General features: G+C 39.9%; 1 protein-coding gene across 4 annotated transcripts in view; it reads left to right on the top strand.

The window, feature by feature from the left end:
* Positions 1–19,414, top strand: part of plch2a (phospholipase C, eta 2a) — a 142,954-nt gene that overhangs the window by 85,613 nt on the left and 37,927 nt on the right. For 3 of the 4 annotated variants that reach the window (XM_044096794.1, XM_044096966.1, XM_044096886.1), the window contains 3 exons: positions 11,907–12,053; positions 15,462–15,705; positions 15,878–16,007. In XM_044096794.1, coding sequence (XP_043952729.1) covers positions 11,907–12,053; positions 15,462–15,705; positions 15,878–16,007 — 521 coding nt within the window. Of the gene's footprint in view, positions 1–437; positions 814–11,906; positions 12,054–15,461; positions 15,706–15,877; positions 16,008–19,414 lie in introns of those variants that run through there. The other variant, XM_044096747.1, reaches the window with a different exon arrangement.

Genomic DNA, 19,414 nt, shown 5'->3' on the forward strand with positions numbered 1-19,414 from the left:
AGGGATTTTCCATAGTTTACCATCATGTGTGAAATGAATGGACAAAATGATCATGAGCAGAGACAAGAATAAATTGGCATTTTGTCCCAGAGACATCAGTGTAGTTCATAACAAACAAAAATGGACAAAAACATTTATTCAGTCTGAAAAGATTAATTATAGCTATGTTGTACGAAATAATTAACCCCAGACTTTTGATCTAAAACCAGTGTATTTTACACTTCTTAATGGGGGCAAATAACAGATGGTTAACACTGCCATATTTATTTGAGCAAGAGAAAGAGCAAATAAATTATTAAATGTACAAAGTTCTCCATTAAAGCAGGCTGCACAAGATTCTGTTATTAGAAATATGGATTTTTAAGCATTAAAATATCATTAAATGGCACACTTGAAATGTTCGGGAACTGGCAAAGAATCTAAATTTTTCAGAGTTTTCATGAAAGCAACACGAGTGCGTGCACGTGCGTGGGATTTGACACGCGTCAGGTGTTTGGTTAACGTTTACATGGCGAACATGGACGAAACCCGAACTTTCTAAATAAACCCAGTAGCACACAGTAGAACCTTCATCTGTTTAAATGTTTTATTTATTTGATAAAAATCAGACGGGTACGCCCGAACTCACGAGCTTCCATGAACCGTTTACTCTCTGGCACCTGAAGGAGAGATCCTCCAAGATCCACATCTACGTGACCTGGTCCAGAGTGCGTAAGAGGGTTCACGGCAGAGCCAACTTGCTGTTTGAAACATGCGGTCTGAGGTACGCTCCTGAGAGGAGCGGCAAAAGGAGGAGGCGTCCTAGAGGCTTCGGTGAGTCCGCCATTACCAACCCCGACTTCCGCCAGCGAAAAAAAAAAAAAAAGCAAAACTCGGTTCAGAGGTCCTGTTGATAATATTCAGCCGCAGATAGCTAACACAGTTTGTTTAGCTTTCCGACTGAAACCTCTTCATGAAGACTGTTTGGTAAACTTTTGGAAGCTAATGAGTGTTTATAGGGTTAGTAATGCAGAAATGGTGATAAGTGAAGCAATCTGGAGAAGAATGTGTCCGTAGGCCTGTCAGTCAGATGAACTCCAGATTGTTGTAGGTTGTAGGTAGGCAGATTGTTTGCACTGGGGAAAGCGCTCTAAGCCTCAGTAGTGGTATGCTCAGTGTGCGTGTGTGCCAATGTGACGTGAGGTTCATGGCTGGTGAGGCACTGCCTTTATCAAAATCATAAGACCCCCTGCATGTTATTGTTTACATGTGGAAATTTCGAGCATGCGGACAACATTGAAGGGCAAAAAGACTATACTTTCACATGTCATCCACAGTCGCGCTGCAAAGGTAGAATAATTCCGTCAACTCAATGAAAATTGAAAATACAGATATTATTGATTTAGTATTATAATATAATTATATTAATAATATTATTAACTTTGCACAGCAAAGGGAAACCCATCGAAGTACAACTCAAAACCACTTTTTTCTCTCTCTCTGTATTAGCCAAGCTACATGTAGACTCGTTGCGTGTAGCTTCCCTTATTTACTGTATCACTAGCTCCCTGTTACTGTCTCTTACTCTGCAGTTGTGTAGCCACAATGTCTGGGATCCTGAGCGCCCCCTGCCATGAGGTAAGAGAACTGCCTGCCTCACCTAGAATCTGTGCTCTGCTGTTTATGATCGCTTTAATTAGGCTTTTTTGTTTCGTTTATTTTTCTGCCATTCTTATACTAGTACTTTCAAATAGAGCTGCACTGATTGCAGATTTCTGGTTGATCACAGATTACCAATCTTTTAAAAGCTTGAACCTGCCGATCCCCATTTTGGCTGGTATCACTGTTTTTCTGAAATGTTGCTAAATTACGCAAGAAAGTTGCTGAGTTGGTAACAGTGGGGGCGACTATTAACTGCAAACATGCAGACATGACATGTTGAGAGCAGTTAAAGCTCTCTCACAGCAGAGCAGAAGAGGACAGTGTCTGATTATTTGACCTTTGCTATAGATAAGATCAGGAGATAAAATTGACTTCACATGTCAGTTGATCACCGATCTTTGAAAATTAACGAAATGTCACAAATAAGTTTGACTGATAAGGAAGTCCTCTGCTGCTTGAGTTTTATGCCGACATATACATGTATGTCATCTGTGTTGGATTGTAAAACTGTGCAGATTCAGAGTCATTTAACAGATTGATTGGACGTTTAATAAGCTAGCTGGTGGTCTGGGAGCTGTCGGCTAAAGCTCCTCCATATTCAATATTTATTTGTCAAGCAGAAAGGAGCAGAGGTCTGACAGCGTCTGACGCTCTCCTCGTGCTCGGACTGCTGAATCTCACAATCAGGTGTCTGAACTTTGAGTCCAGGAATAGCAGCATTATTTTGTGTGTGTGTGTGTGTGTGTGTGCGTTTGAGAGAGAGAGAGAGAGAGAGAAAATATTTCTCAGAAAAGTGAAAGACTGATGGATTTTTCAGTTTTCACCGATCATAAAGCAGCCTCGGAGATGGAGTGAGCCCACTGTGACGGATGAAAGGATTGTTTTATGTGGAGCTCACATAGGACTGTGAGATGTATGCAGACAGGTGAGGGAAGATCATCAAGCTAAAAATAGAACTGAGAGCATCTCAGTTTTCATTTGGAAACCCTACCAAAATAAAGGCAAACTTCAGAACGGTTTCTTGGAACAAAGCTTGTGTTAGATGTTGGTTTGACAAATTAATCGTGTTCCGTTGAGCTGTTGGGGGTATCGTTGTATTTACTGTTCAATTCAGTAACCCTGGTTTTGTTATCCATCAGCAAGCAGTTCATTCTGGTTACAAAGTGATTAGCTCTCCCAAAAGGCAATCACATTGTTACAATAAATCAGTGTCTTTACCATTTCTATCGTTTAGAACTGCAAGTAATGTCATGTAAACAATGTAAGTTGATTAGTATAATTGTATTCAAAAGAAAATAACCTTTTCCACTTTTAAGTAAATGAAGGTTGATGGGGAAAAAGCAAGATGTTCAATGAGAGAAAACAGGCAACCAATGTAGCTCTTTTTCTCCTGTTTCACATGGAAGCTGATTTAAAAGTAGAAACTCACTGTACTGTCAAGACCTTATTTCACATGTTTTTTAAAGTTTTGTCTGTTGTGTGACGACTGTGGGAATGGTAGCTGTCAGGCAGGCTTTCCCTCAGTGTATTATAAGCCTGGCAAGTAGGGCCACCAGGCCTTACTTGTGCCCCCACTAGGCTAAGCATTGCTTATTTTACTAAATCTTTTTAAAATGTTAGCAATTTTTAAGGCTTTACAGTTGATGTTCAGGTATTAATCTTCCAGTCTTTCAATAACACATAATTACCAATTGATATTTTCAAATTTCCTGTCAACTTGAAACATTTTTTAACTCAAAAACATGATGGGCCGCTGGATGAATGTGTGCGGAAAAATGTAAAAAGAACACATGGAAATGAAGACTTCAGAAACATAAAAAAAATTAAACGATTCATTTGTGCTTAAATATAACATTTGTTGGCGCTAACCTGAAAAAATAAATATGAAGGTGAATTAAATTCTAAATATTTGGCAAAGTTTCTTTAAAATTAATTACATTTGAAGTACATTGATTTATTTGGGCCATATAATCATTTCTGCTATTATCCTTAAACCAACAGTGTAGTGTTAAATGTACTTTTTTGAGCTTTGCATCACATTACAATGTTATGTCTTCATCCAAAACATACCTGGAGTGTTGCATTGATTCTTTCATGCATGTTTGACAAATCCTTTCATTCAGCAGCCCAAAACGCCTGGGTGGATTCCTCCTTGGAGGTGCAGCTCGTCTTCTGAGCAGCTCCTTTCTCACAGAGCAGGCCTCCCCCACAACTCTCTCCCTCTCAGCTCCTACAGACGTGCCAGCAGCAATTAGCAAATACCTGGTGTGGCTGTGCACCTGCTGAGCTCAACATAGGAGTTACTTCTCAGTGCAACGCTGATAAAAACATTATTAAAGGGTTAATAGAGGAGCCATGTTGTGAGGACTTCCTGAAAGAGTAGAATGAGTTTTTAAAGAGACAGAGGCCCAATTTTAAGCTATTAAATTGCAAAGTAAATTTTCTTTTAAGTCATACTTGATATACATACAACATTTTTATAATAGCTGAAGGTAACGTAGTTTAATGATTATGCTACAAAATGGCACTATGTGGCTGGAAAACACATACTGCCTCTTTCATCTTGTCATTTTTGGTCCTCCATACTCCAGTAGTATTCCATTCCCCTCTATTCATACATTTACACTAAGTGTATTATAAAAAGCTCTACCTTTCAACATTACATCAGACTCCAGCTTTTCCTCATCACCAAGCCTTCAGGTGGAACTTCAGTAAGCAACTTTTTAATTGGCCTTTAACTAGAAAAGCAGCTCCATCTAATCAGGGGCCTGTCACGTCCGCCTGTGCCTGCTGTCTCATTTTCTGTGGGTTAATGCGTTTCACTCAACACATTTAGTAAATCTCCCAGACCAGGATTACTGCATCAGAGGGATTTAGGATCTCTGCCTGCCCAACACATGTTGCACAGTTACCTTTGTGCTTTGTGCTCTTGTGTTGTTAATGCAGAATTGTCTCTCTCATGAGCAGCCAGCATTTTTTCAGACCTGCTGGTGTCTCACACCAAACTGTGTGTGTGTTATATGGGCCAGTGGTGGCTGTAAATATGACCGGCTGCATCCTTTTTGTTTTTGACGTGGAAGGAAACTGAGATAAGCAGGAGGAAGCTGATCAACCAACTTTTGATGTCATTTTGAGTCAAAAAGGATTTTTCTTTGTTTTCTTACTAAGGTCTCCTTTAAACCCCGGAAAAAACTGTTACTTTGTTGTTGCTTTTTTAGTTAGATGAAAGAGAATTACCTAAAGATTTTATTTACTGATTTAATTGATACCGTTTGCTACTTTGATTCCCTTGCTGCCGGTTTTGACAGCAGTATTTTAACCCTTTGTTGTAGTGCAATGAGCACAGCAAAGAGAAGCAGCTTCAGTCCATTTGGATCGGTACCTTCAGCCCTGATGCGTTCTGCGGCAGCAGCTACCGGAGACAAACCCGGACCCCCTGCTAGAGGGGCTTTCTCCGTGGAGGAGGAGAAGCAGAAAGATGGGATTGCTTGTGAGAAGCAGGAACAGGCCTCTGTTGGTCGTGTGTTGGAGGAGTTCTTCTGGATTGGAACCAGCATTGTGGCTTTTTCCAAATGGCGTCTCGGCTACATGGGTAAGCTGAGTCAGAGAGTAGGATAGTTTTAACTGAATATTGCTAGAAATTAGTCTTCACAAGGTTCATTTTTTCCATGTCTCCAGTCTACTGCATTGGGTCAGGCGAGAGTGCTGAGCAAGGGAGACATGATGAGGTTTGACAGAAAGACGTAGATCTTCATCACCTTATGGTCTCAGTTTATGCAAAACTGGACAACTAATGAATAATTTTACCACTTAAGTTAATTGTGAAGATTTGGAAGAAATTGGATTTGATTTTGATGTGTTTGTTTATTTTTTATTTAGCTGTCAGAGGTGACTTTGTGACAAATGGAATTTGTCCAGAAATAGTGTTTTATAGCTATTAAATATTACTATTAAATGTTATTATGTTTTTGATCACAATTTACTCCCATTTTGCTCTGCAGTCCTTTTTTATGCAGTCATCTCTGAGGTTTCAGATCTCACTCACCAAGTTGGCCTTTATTATTTCACAGAACTCAAAAAACCTCTGAAGCCATTTTGAATGACAGATTCTTTTTGCACATAAAGTTTTTGTTCTTTCTAGACAAAAAATCTCCACTGAAATAAAGAACGGATAATACCAGCTGACTCTGATGGGTCATGGCCAGCACAGAAATAAAACCTGAAATTTAGCAGCAATGTGACATTTTCCCCGGTTGAGGAAGGTGTCATGGTTCACCTCCATTTATCCACAATCCTTTTTCTTGTAGCCTTTCACGCTTTCTCATCTAGCAACAGAAAAGTGTCACTACGCTGCAACTAAAGTAGTGCATAAGTATTAAACTGCAGCGTCTGGTATAGTGAGTTGACACATTGGAATACAGCACACTTGCTCTGCTTTGCTTTATAAAGATTACATTTCACACTTCCACGGTTTGCAAATTTCCCACTGCAGCCGTGTAGGGAAGGTGTTGAAGTCACAGGGTACCACATGATGTTACACTGACTTTGCAGCACTTCTGTGCTAATCTTAACCACAGACTCATAACTGGCATCTTCACATGGAGCCTCTTGACAACAGGAGCCTGGTTACTAATTACGCTACTTGTTCAGCATAGTGACATTCTTTTTGTGTCCTAAAGATGTAAACTATCTTCACCACTTTTTGTTTGCCCGCAAAAATGCCATGGATCCTACAGAATCCCCTGTTTGTTTTTGTATTTGTTTGGGACATAAGGTCTGAGCCAACAACCTCCTCGCCTGCTTAACCTGGTTTTCTGACAGAAGAGGCGAGGAGCTAATTCCACCTCCTTGGCACACATTTTCCCAGTGGCAGTAGGTCAGCCATGGAGAGACGTTCAGTTGTTTCTCTGACCTCTGACCTCTGCTGTGTTTCTGAGCCACCACCTGCCGTCTGTGCTTCACTTGACCTCTTTACCAAGTAGGTTACAGAGCGGTGGAACATTTAGGGTCATTTAAACAAACTCCCATTTCCAAACACAGCATCCATATCATATTTGCATGTTAAACACTAATGTTGCACGTCAAATATGTATTCCACTGTAACATCAGAGCTAACCTGGAAACAAACAAATCTTTGACAACCAGAAGTTATTCTTCTCTACATTTCTTCATCATCAGTGGACACAGCCATCCTGAACAATTTCACCGTCTTCTGCTTCTGGGGCTTCCATTAATAATACTGTTATTATTGAAATATGTATTTAGCAATGAGCCTCAATCAATTTAATCAGATTTTTTCCTTGTTCTGATGGAATTACAGAAACAGTCCATCAATTTCACATGGGTTCACATGTGGCTCCTATTTTTTACATGTGATCCATCCATCCATCCATTCAATGGGTGGATGGATGGATGGAAAACCATGACGAAAAATGTACAAATGGTGCGCACAAATTTTCACATGTGAATCATGACAGTCGCATGAAAAGCATGTTTACGTGTGGATTTGAAATTTTTCATGCTCTAAAACACATGTGGGCCCACATATTTTCCAATATGTGGGCCCAATATATTAGAAAATATATGGGGGATATATATCCTGAGATATATATCTCCAGATATACATATGGAGATGCATATTTCCAGATGTATCTCTGGATGTATATTTCCAGATATATCATACATTTTCACTTTGTAAATCTGAAGTTGCAACCATGGCAACAAGCCCAGATTCCCGCCTGTGCCGAGTTTATTTATTTATTTATCTTTTATGTAATTCCCATGCACTTTTTGTTTCTGCACCTGTACCAGGTGTTGATGCGTGCTGCTGCTGCTGCTGCTGCTGCTGCTGCTGCTGCTGCTGCTGCAGTGTTTAAACCAGCATCTTTCAGCCTGACTGTATCACTATCTAACCTATTTAAATGATCTCCTCTGTTATCAGTCCCAGCCTTTGATTAGAATGGCTTCATCATGAATTCCTATTGAACAAGGTGAACTTGTTTCTCTAATTTCTCTGTGTGCTGCATTTTGTTAGCACCACATTGTAAATCTCTCTAGGCTCTCTGCAGCCAGAGAGGATCGCCCTCTGTCTGCAGGCTTCATAAATCCAGTCACCACATGTGCATAACCATAAGATATATTTAAGATATTATTTTAAATATATTAAATCCTGATAAACTGGTGATATAACTTTTCCTGTTTTATCCAGTTTCCTCTCCGGCTGTTCTATTCATGTTTGCCTTTCACTCCATGCCGTTGTTTTTATTTTGAAGCAGTTATGAGGCACTTGTGAAACCTGAAACTGCTGCTGTGCAAGTTACTCAACAGGTTGTTGCTAAGTAACCAATGAGTCAGTGAGAGAGTTGAAGCCACCAAACCTGATTAGCTAGCTGGATATGAAAGGTTGAGTAACTATATCCTTTCCTCTAGCTACATCTCCCAGAATGCTTTGCAGTTCTGTTTCGGAATTCAGTGAAATTATTGACCATTCTATCGGACGTATTTTCTGTTGATATTGATCTGGTCTGTGCTGTTGATTCATTGCCCAGTCCTACTGAAAAACACATAAATCAAGTCATAGATAGAAACACGGAAATGTTTGCAACAATATAGTCTCTTAAAAACAGACACTTTCTCTTCATTTCTCTCCAAACTGAATAAAGAGTTGTTTGACCTTAGCATTCGACAAAGTTGTGCTCTGGTTCTGGTGTGAGTTGGTGATACATCCAGGTGAGGATCCCGCCCCTGCTGCGATACGGATGAGGCTGTTTATATCCTTGTCAGGCCGGGGGATGGAACTCTGACCCGACAACCCGCGGGGTCCGGATGGGCTCGCTGCAGCTAAACCCTCTCAGCAGCTTATTTCATGGATTGCTGCTTCCTCTCAGGCTGAACAAGTGCAAATCCTTGGCTCTGTTACACTATGGACGGATTCAGCAGGCATGCACAGATAATCACTCTTTCTTTGAAAACAATACCAGCTCTCTCACAGCCGTGTTCCATTTATCTGGCATGAGCACAAGCTGTAAAATCATTAAGGTTTAGTTGCTTATAGATTTGATGCTCTGTTGGCTTTTCTCACGCTGGAAGCAAATGACTAAACATTGATGCCGTGTTCAGACTGAATGCTTGGGTTGAGTGGGACAGTGTAAAGTAGAAGAGCTATTTTTAATCAGAGCTGAATGCATTAGTGTCTAAAAATAATTTCAGCACAAGTTAATCAGACTACACCTTCCAGAATAATATTGTGAAGTGTCTATGCCATACCAAATGACAGCATTTCAATGCTATAATATTGTTGTTTAATGAATGACCAGGCACATTCATGAACAGTGTACGTGAAGTGTGTGTAGATGTGTTTTTATCTAAAGGGATGCCTGCAGCGTCGGGCTTTGATTTTGCACAATGTAACAGCAGCCGTCCATCTGAACAATGGAGCTAGTGGAGCAGCTGCCCCCCACCACAGCTCCCCTCCATAAAGGTCAGGGAGATGTAAAATAAAACATAGCTTTTACTGCCTCACTTTGTGACTGAAAATACACCACCAACCCCTGCAGTCAGACTAACTTTCTGGATTGTAAATTCTCATTTCACTTTTCCCCTCTGACTGTAATGTTCATACCAGAAATAATCTCTAAACCCACCCAGTCATTGTTGTGAATGGCACCTCATACTCCCACAGCCTCGCTCACAAACACGCGGTCACCTGAAAAGGCTTTTGTGTAAAAAGGGGGAAAAATAGTTTCTGATATAGCCCATCAGAAACTTTAAATGTTAAAATATGTAGTTTTCATAAATTTGGTCAAAGTAATATTTAATATACCTTATATATTACCTTTTGAAGTGTTCGGACCATACATATTGATGATTTGTTTTGTCTGTTGTGTGGACTCTAGCTGGCCTGAATGCCCATAACTAAGCATATACTTTTTTATTTTTGGGTGAGATCCTAAAACTCATGGAAACAATAGTAATGCTAAAGTAATATCAGTTACATTTACACTTACATGTACACACGCTTACGTGTTTAAAACAACAGGCACGTTTTAAACACATATTGCTGTGTTTACAGTTGTTTTAACTGTTCAGAGTTAAAATAACTCTCTCAACAATCCCAGTTCTGATAAATACTCAAAACCTTTCAGAAATTAGCGTCAGCAGGACCACGACTTGCACATCTCTAGTAACAAAACCTCATGGCTGTTCATGACAAACCTTTAAACCATTATCACATTTGCTTCAGATAAAAGCTATCTTTTTTTCTATGTTTTGTATGTTTTATTTTACTAATTACTAAAACCTCTAAGAGACACATAAAACTCTTAACTGTTTCTTAAAAGGCAATGTAATAAAATGTGCAGCACTGAAATCCTCAGCTTACAGCATGCCGTTTTTGTTTGTTGATGTTGGTGTTTGCAGTCTGCAGCAGATCTGCAGGTGGGAGGAAGGCTAACACACCAGTTGATGTGAGTGGGATTCTACAGGGAGCAACGTCCTGCCCGTTTAAATGAGCCAGCCCTGTTTGTTGATGTGAAGTCTGTTAACAAACTCCTGTGCAGGAATCCACTAGCAGAGGTCAAGAGAACAGGACTGGACTACATTAACCATACCCTGAGGGAGGGGGTTGGAGTGTATGTGCAGTAAAGCCAAATCAATGCTCAGTCAGAGCCATGCTTTGAACTTTTCATGTAATATGCATTTAGGAGAAATGGGACCGAATATCTTTAGTTTGACTTTTCTGTATCTTTACTGCTGATAAAAACCAGTATTCATGATGACTTTTAAATTATAAATGGCCTGTATTTACCATTTATTAGGTCCACAGGACCTCTAAGCGCTTTACTCTACATTCAGTTCTTCTCTCAATCACACGCTGATGGTGGTGAGCTACAGGATAGTAGCCACAGCTCTCCTGGGGAAGTCTGGCAGTTGAGGCTGCCCTGCATCAGCGCCGCCGGGTCCTATAACCACCACCAGGAGGCAAGGCAGGTGAAGTGCCTTGCCCAAAGACACAATGACAGAGAGGGACAAATTGGGATCTCAAACCGGCAACTCACTGATCATGGGACACCTCCCAATGAAGATAGTTTTTATGAGAATATAGGAAAATATCATCCTGACATTGTCAGAAGTCTTCTGAAAATATTAAAGCCATCTACAGAAGAAATGAGTATAAGTTGGGTTTGTTTAGTCTACTTGTTAGTTGTTCTTTCATGCATGTTTGCGAAATTCTTGAATCTCCCATGGCAACCATTCAGGGGTGCCTAAATTCTTTGTTGGAGCTGCAGTCTCAGCTGAGTTTCTGCCTCACAGAGCCGCCCTCCCCTGATCCGCCACCACTCCGCTCCTCCAGACTAGCGCAGCAGAAGTTAGCAAACAGCTGGTGGAACTATGAACTACTTCTCTTTGTTAAGCGCCTAAGAAAATTTTTTTAAGGCTTAATGAAGAAACATTGTTGTAATGACATGTTGAAGAAACAGCATGTCGGAAAGAAAAGGAGCTTCTTAAAGCGACAGAGGCCCAATTTCAGGGTTTCAAATTGGAAAGTCAAATTTCTTTTTAGTTAGATTTGATGCAGAATTTTTATAACAGCAGCTGAAGGTAACATAGTTATTTGATTGTGCCATTTCATAGCATAATGTGCATGGAAAATACACAATGCTTCTCCCCACACCTTCTCCCTAGTAATGACTGTTTAGTTGAATGTTCTGTCTGTCAGCTGCCTGTCAGCCCTGTGTGCAGCTGAGGTGGCCTACTTTCATACATGTTGCAGGGGAAGTGTCTGATCAGATGTGACAGACACTTGATAATTGATAATTTGGTCACAGTGTGTGTAACTGCAGCCTGGGGCTGTTGGAGCCCCGCTGCAGCTCATGCACGATGCTTCCTGCAGAATTCCTGCCAGACAATCTGTGTTTTCAACAGTACGATTTTATTGTAGGAAATGACCAGTTCTGGATGTTTGGGTTGCAGAATCATCCTCACATCTGCACACATTGTTTGCTTTGTCCTGGTGTCTGTCTCTGCCTTGTGGAGCAGTCATGAAGAAATGCCTCTCAATTTACTATCATTTGCTTCCTTATTGCAGAACGACTCTTGAGTGTGAACAAGCACTACATTGTTGTGTGTTCATCCTAGTGAGAGGATTTAATAAAAGAATAAAAAAACGTACACAAACAATGCATGAATAACTCTACCACACACTCCAACAGTTTCCCTTTGAGTTTCCAACCATGTTTTCATTCCATCCGTGTTCTCTCTTGCAGTGGAGAAATGCATGAGCTCGATGCAGATCGGGACCCAGATGGTGAAGCTCCGTGGCGGCTCCAAGGGACTGGTGCGGTTCTTTTACCTGGACGAACACAAGTCCTGCATCCGCTGGCGGCCGTCACGCAAGAACGAGAAGGCCAAGAGTGAGTGATGTAGATGTAAAATGGGTTGCTCCCGTAGGGTCAGGGCCTTGCCATAGCGTTCATATGCATGGGAAACTTCAGGTAACTTCTGTTGCCATGCAACCAGGCTGAGTGTAGTTTCTCCCTGTGCTGCTATATGCCGTCCTGTCATAAATGTCTACATTGAGGCCCTGAGGATGTGAACTTGAACCTTTTCTGGAAGGAGATACTGTCATCAGTCACTGTTAACTGTTGAGAGCTTGGAGCAGCAGATTAATAGAAAGTTTGACACACACACACACACACACACACACACACACACACACACACCGTCAGATGGAGATTCACATCCTCTTTATGTGTGTCGTACAATGTGAAAGTATTCCTCACCTTACAAAACCAAAATGCAGTTTGTATGTAATAATTAAAGGAAAGCTATCCAAATCTACTCGGCTCCACCAGGCAGCGACTTTTCATGTTCTAAAAAAAACTATTTGATTTAATCAACTGGTATATTTATCTGTGGAGGGGACACAAGACTCTATCTATGGCTTCAAATCAAATTCCCCAAACGTCTTTACAAAAGAAAGTTAAAGTTCTCATGTTGGAATACGGCATTACAAATATCTGGATGAGTTTATATCAAACAAGCCGTGATTATACTAATTTCTCCCATGCACATACATTATACTCTAAAATATATAATTTTTTGCTTTTAAAAAAGATTACCATAGGGTTTGTAACTGTGAGATGGGCAACACTGACCTCTATGATCATGCCCCCTATTATTAAATTTAAAATTAGATGAGGACCTCACAAATACACAGTGGAGATTAAATATGACTGAATGACTTCCAGTTTACAGAACTAATCAAATCTGACATAAATATATTTCTAAAAGAAACCCTTAATGGAGAGGTTAGTCCAGAAATAGTCTGGGACACAAAAAACAGTTATGAGGTTTAAAATGATAAGAGAACAAATAAGATTATCCGAAGAGGCTGAGACAAAGCAAGAACAAAAACTGGAACGTAGTGAAAGCTCAAAATATTAAAAAAATAAAATTAATGCAATGTATTTACAAGAATTGTGAAAAAATACCAAACAAAAACTACTATGAATCTGGGGCCAAGTTAGCCAAAGAAAATTACAAAAGCAGTGTAATATAATTTAAATGTATAACAGCACATTTCTCAATAATGGATTAAGGTCAAATAAGAAATTTTAAGAACAAGTTATAATCTGGAAATTATTAGACATCTGGATGAGCAGGAATCGGTGCTTCATAAAACACTAATTTCATATCAGGCAAAATCCAAAGAGAATATTATATTATGACTATATAAGGGGATTATGAATAAAAAAACACATTCAACCTCATATGTGAAAACAAAATTGGAAAAGAAAAGTAAAATGGAAATCACCAAAGACAGCATTGAAATGTACAAACTCCTATTTTTTTTAGACCACCAAACCAAAACATTTCTTGTTCTAGAGAGGAGGCAGTGTGAAATCACAGAACCAAAGCAGTGGCATATTTTATGGCTGTACAGTTATAAGATAATATTGCATAGGAATACACAAAAATATCAAAAGTACTTTTAATCCCACGGGGGCTCAGGGGATCAGTTTCCTGTGGTTCCCCCTCCTCTGTAGTCCTGGGAATAATAAGCTTCTTAAGTCAGTTTAATTATTCATCAGCTTTAATCTGTCCAAATAGTGTTTTACACACCAGCCCTAACAGAAAAATAACCCACACACTTCACTGGCACACCAGTAGAACTGCAGACTTGTTTTAAATTGAGGTAGTAAATGATGGTGGGGGGGCTGGTTCGAACTCATTAAGACTCTTGATGTCCTCTAAATGTGTCTGTGAGCAGACGTTCTCGCTGCATCAGAGGATAATGAATGAACAAGGCTAAAAAGTCAGCCTTGCTGTTTTATGGTTGAGAAAATCTGGATATTTACCAATTATTAGAGCCCAGAGAGGATTTGAAAAATGCAAAGTGTTAACACCATGACCTCATTAAAGACTTTAAAACAAAGTGCTTGTGATTACCACTCTGAAAGGTTTTTCTTTCTGCGCTTCCACTATAGATGCCAGAAAGATAACTCAGCAAAAGAATAACGTGGAGAAAACCACTGTGCTGGTAAATAGGGCTGAGTGATACAGCACAGTGTAAGAGTTTCATATAGGTAAATATAACTACTCATTGACAGGCCATTTTTATTTCAAAGCCGCTGACAAAACTTGAATCTGCTGCTGTGCAAGTTACTCAACAGGTTGTTGCTAGGTTAGCGAGAATGAGTGAGTAAGGCTACGTTCAGACAGCAGGCTAATGCGACCTCGATCCGGCTTTTTCACATCAGTCTGAACAGCCCAATTCTAATCTTTTCTCCAGAAGCAAAATCTGATCTGTGCCACTTCCATATGTGGAACTAAATCCAATAAGTGTCCATTAGTTTTCAAAGCATCAGCAATCAGAATGGCCATGTCTCATTTTGACATTCATGTCATTGATGTGAAACGTGTCCGAATTCTGCGCCACAAGAAGCCAGACACAGTAAATCAGGAGGTAAACAATTGCTGAACATTATAAACGTGAAGCGCTTTCCATTCCAATCCCACCAGTCCTGCTCCGACTCTACATCCAAACAGGTTTCTGTACAGAAGCTGCAGTCAGTGCTCCACTACTGGCCATTGCGGTTATCTGGGCTTATGATTTTGTACAGATACTGTCTTTTCCCATTGCTGAATAAACTCTAAAATTGGTCCATAACCAGCTGCTCACATTATTACTTCTGTAAATGGTGCACTGCTGTGTGGCGTCAATGTTCTTCTGTGCATGTGGGTCACTTTAGGGTCATAAAAGTCTGGCTGAGATGGCATTAAGTTAGCAGTATAAACGGCCTTGCAGGTAAGATTGAGATTCAGTATCAATCAGTATCAGTATTCAATATCTTCAAGAATTTCATAAAGTCGCCAGCTTACCAGAGATTTGGTTTGATTTTTGTAAGTGAATAAAATAATTTTGTAGGAGAACATCTCTGTCAATTTTGCTGTAATATTTCAGTAACACTGTCCTGATATTTAATGGCAATAAAATAACGTTCAATCACTTTGGGACTTGTTTGATGCACTGTAAATAGCTGTAGCTAGTCCGGTACTACCACACATGGTCTATTTATTTAAGTGAGAGGTCAGAGGTTATTTTTAAAATTCAATTAGAAAGCAGTGTATCTTGCAGTTTTACTGCAAGGTGTGTCCATATTCTAGAGCCAACATTAAAGAGGGCCATTGATCCACCTAGTTTAATTTTGAGGGTTTTTTTATGTTGTTTTGATACAAGTGTCTCCTTTTTTAAAAAAAAATATTGCTTTTGTATTAAGGCTATCATTTTCAGTAAAATGAACTTCCTGTTTTCTCAGTCTCCATTGACTCCATCCGCGAGGTCCGTGAGGGAAAGCAATCCGAGATCTTCCAGCGGTATGCAGATGGCAGCTTTGACCCAAACTGCTGCTTCAGTCTGTATTACGGTGAACACATGGAGTCCCTTGACCTGGTATCTGGAACAGGAGAGGAGGCCCGGACCTGGATCACTGGCCTCAAGTACCTGATGGCCGGGATCAGTGACGAGGATAGCTTGGCAAAGAGGCAACGCACTCGCGATCAATATCCTTCACCAAGTCATCAATTAGAGCTACTGCAACACCGATGAGGCTCGTCCCACATTATTAACATGTCTAAAATGTACATTGGAGGAACATTTTGTGTTGCTGCTTCTGTTCTTCAAATCGATGCATCACATTTTTTGTTCAGCTGTCCTTAACCAGAGTTTTGTCACGTGGCTGAAGCAGACGTTCACTGAGGCTGATAAAAACAGCGACGGGAGTTTAAGCATCAATGAGGTTCTTCAGCTTCTGCATAAGCTCAACGTCAACCTGCCTCGACAAAAGGTCAAACAGATGTTCAAGGTACTGATAAAAGTGGACACTAAAATTCTTGGTTTTCTAGTTTTAGTACTGTGATGGTCTGAGCAGTCGAAGGAGATTCAAGCACAGGTTTAGATTCAAAAGTGTCTTTTTCTTTTTGTTTTTATTGAACCCAAAACAACGAACATGGGTCAATAATGAACAAATTACAAATTTGGGCCCATAAAAGAGGTCAAAGTAACAAAATTCAACTCAGGTTAACAAACAGACCTCCTGAAACACACAGAAGGGGAAACTTAAATACTGGCTGGTCAGGCCACATAGAAGACACAAAGGGGGAAACACACAAAAAACCAACTATAACTAACAAAGGAAAATCCCATTCCCCCCCTCTTGCTGATGAGTAGTGGTGTAAACCAATTTGCAGTTTCAATAGGCTGGCTCCACCCCTTCTCCACCTCTGTTCTCCTGAAGGACTGGAGCAGCCAGCACTGAGGTGACTTAAAAACAAACAAAGGTTAAATCCAGCAGAACATAACAGTGTAAACTAAAATGTGCGCACTTATTCCAGAATACAGTGTTATGCCTTTCCTTAAACCAAATTATTCTGTATATTAAATCCTAAACTTAAAGAAATCCAAATATAAATGTAATGAGAATGGCTGACCTATTGTGTGATTAAATATTACCTCATTTGGGTGGCTGTAGTTTCAGCCATCACAAGTACACTTGCACTGATGTGCACAAGCCTTCATCTCTGTTTTATTATGATCAGTTTTAGTTTAAACCCAAAACCAATTGAAGAGTAGAATACATCAGATCAATAAAGCACATTGTAATGCAGAAATGCTGGTTTAATACTTGTTTAACATCATCTTAATGTTGATATTACTTTAAGCTGTAAAGTAATATCATATACATATAATGTTTTATTTCTTAACGGGTGTCTCTGAGTGTAGGACTCAGGAACGCAGAACTACAGTCCTACATTCAACTTTAGGGTTGCATGTAGGACCATAAACATAGTCAGGCTTCCTAATTATTTTCTCAGTTTTGTTTGAATGTCTTATCTATTTCTTAAAGGATGCTACAGTAACAGTGGACTTTAGTGACTGACTCCTAACGTCAAGGGGTTTATTTAGTGACTTGAAATTGCTATAAGTACTTCCTTCCAGACAGATTGTGAATGATCAGTGAAGACACTGACTGCTGCAGATGTTGGCTGACACGCAGCACAGGGATTAGCATGTTGACCTGTTAAACATGTTGTTTTAGCCCTCTTCCTCCAGAGCAGGCAGCCAGTTGGCTTCCCCTAAGACCAGTGTCCTGAGCATGTTCTCCATATGCTGCTCCTGGGACACAGATGGCCTGCTCTGTAATGCCGTGTAAACGCACTGGGCACCAATCTGGCTCTGTGTGTGTGTGTGTGTGTGTGGACATCTATGCAGATTTGTGTGCTTGCAGTCACTAGGCTACTTTCTTGGCTTAACCTTATTAAAGTCTTTACCTCTCTGTAGATTGGCTCTGCCATAATGTAAACTAATATGCAACGATATGCAATTCAAGAAATGTAAAATAGAATTAAAAAAAGTATCAATCTAGTTACTTTGTGATCTAATTTAATGGCTGCAAAAGTAGCTTTACAGCAGAGCTGAGCAGTGTTAGGCTAATTTGAGATTAGAATGTTGCTCCTGGTGGTAATTCCCTCACATATTCCCTTCATTGTTCTCATTAGTTGACCACATTAAAGGTCCACTATAATGCAAAATTCACTTTTTGCATGTTTCTAAAATTTCAAAATTGTTGCATGAAAATTTTACTATCTAGTAACCCCAAGCCAATTCCAGCCCCTCTTGTAATCTTCATTACAAGAAGATGTTATGTTACTGCTGCACAATGGCCGCTGGAAAAGAAAAAAGTTTTGCTATCGGCTGCAGTACAGAGCATGTGTCCATTTTCTCCCAGTCACAGAGAACAGAGCTGTGTGGCTTCATTTTATTTTTGCCAAATGGCCAAAGAAAGTTGTAGTTTAGGAAGGAGTCCTTTGAAAACTACCAACATTACACAGCAGGATTTACCAAAATACTTGGACTGAAGGGAGGTTGTGTCCCTACTGTTCTTCACAATTCTGCAGATGATGGTGATGTAAGCACATCTTGTGTGTTTTGTATTGTTGCTCAGCATTAACATCATTTGACATTTAGTACAAACTAACACTGAACAATAGCCTCTGCTAGTCCTGTGTCTCATGTTACTTTATCCACAATATCTGCGCATTTACTGTCGGACTTATAGTGATGCAGTGTTTGTGAAAACATGTCGGACGCTCGGACATTGCCAACACTGAGTTATTTTATTTTATTTTGGGGTTTTTTGCTTGTTGAGAGAAGTGCTTCTCCTCTAACCCTCGCAAATGCACATTTTAAAAAAGGTCACGTTTGCGGGGAAAGAAAAAAACATTTTGTGTGCTGAATCATTGTGCTGATGTCAGCTGCTGGACTTCACATTTCAGCCCATTGAAGCAGAATCCTCAGAGTCTGAATTAATAACGATCCAAATGTGTTTCAGCGCCACAGCATTTAATCCTTCAGTGGTTGGGGGTTAATGGTTATTCAGGATGCTCCTCTTCTTCTGCTTCAGGGTCAAAGATGTATGTTTGTGTCACTGTTCATCTGTTTGGAGGCATTTTCATGTATCTGAGGTGCTAATGTAAACACCGAGTTAGGAGTGCATGACCAGCACCAGCATCTTATTTGCATAATCATCATGTAGCTCTAAAACGGTGCATTCCTTAATGAGCTCAAAACAGGCAGAACTGATCGGGTGAAATCTCAAATGTCTGAGAATGATTTTGTGTATTAAAAGTAATGAACATGTTTTGTAGGCAACAGACATATCTAGCTTGTTGAAGGAAACTGGACCTTTAAAACAAAGTAGTAAAATTTATGTACATTTTATTCAAAACACAAGAGCAGCTACAATTCCTTATACTGCTAAAATATAATTGATTTGTGATATTATTGGTAAAATGTATGATTCTGACTGATGGCTGCATGGTGAGTAAGAGTCAGCTATTCCTAGTTCAGGTTTTCTTAAATTCTGCTTCAGTTGCAAGTAGTGTGACTATTTCAGCTGAAACCGTAGCAATCTAGGAAAACCCCTGCTGAATTTACATGTACAGGCAGTTTTTAAGAGGCCATATTGTGCAGAGTACTATTCCCGTTTTTAAAAGGCATACTGCACACATGTGTTGTGAGGAAGGAACATGTGCAGGAGCACTCTGCACAGGAATAGGTGTGAGAGAGCGGTGCTGCTCTGCTCATTGCTGGTAGAGAAAACTCAGGTCAGTTTGCCACTTTATCTGGAGATTGAAGAATTTTAAACTGTAGGAATGTTCTGAAAACAAAGTTCTGTGGTACTGGAGCCACTTGATACCAGTAGAACCGGGT

Source organism: Gambusia affinis, linkage group LG01 (genome assembly GCF_019740435.1).
Source record: "Gambusia affinis linkage group LG01, SWU_Gaff_1.0, whole genome shotgun sequence".
Taxonomy (NCBI): Eukaryota; Metazoa; Chordata; class Actinopteri; order Cyprinodontiformes; family Poeciliidae; genus Gambusia; species Gambusia affinis.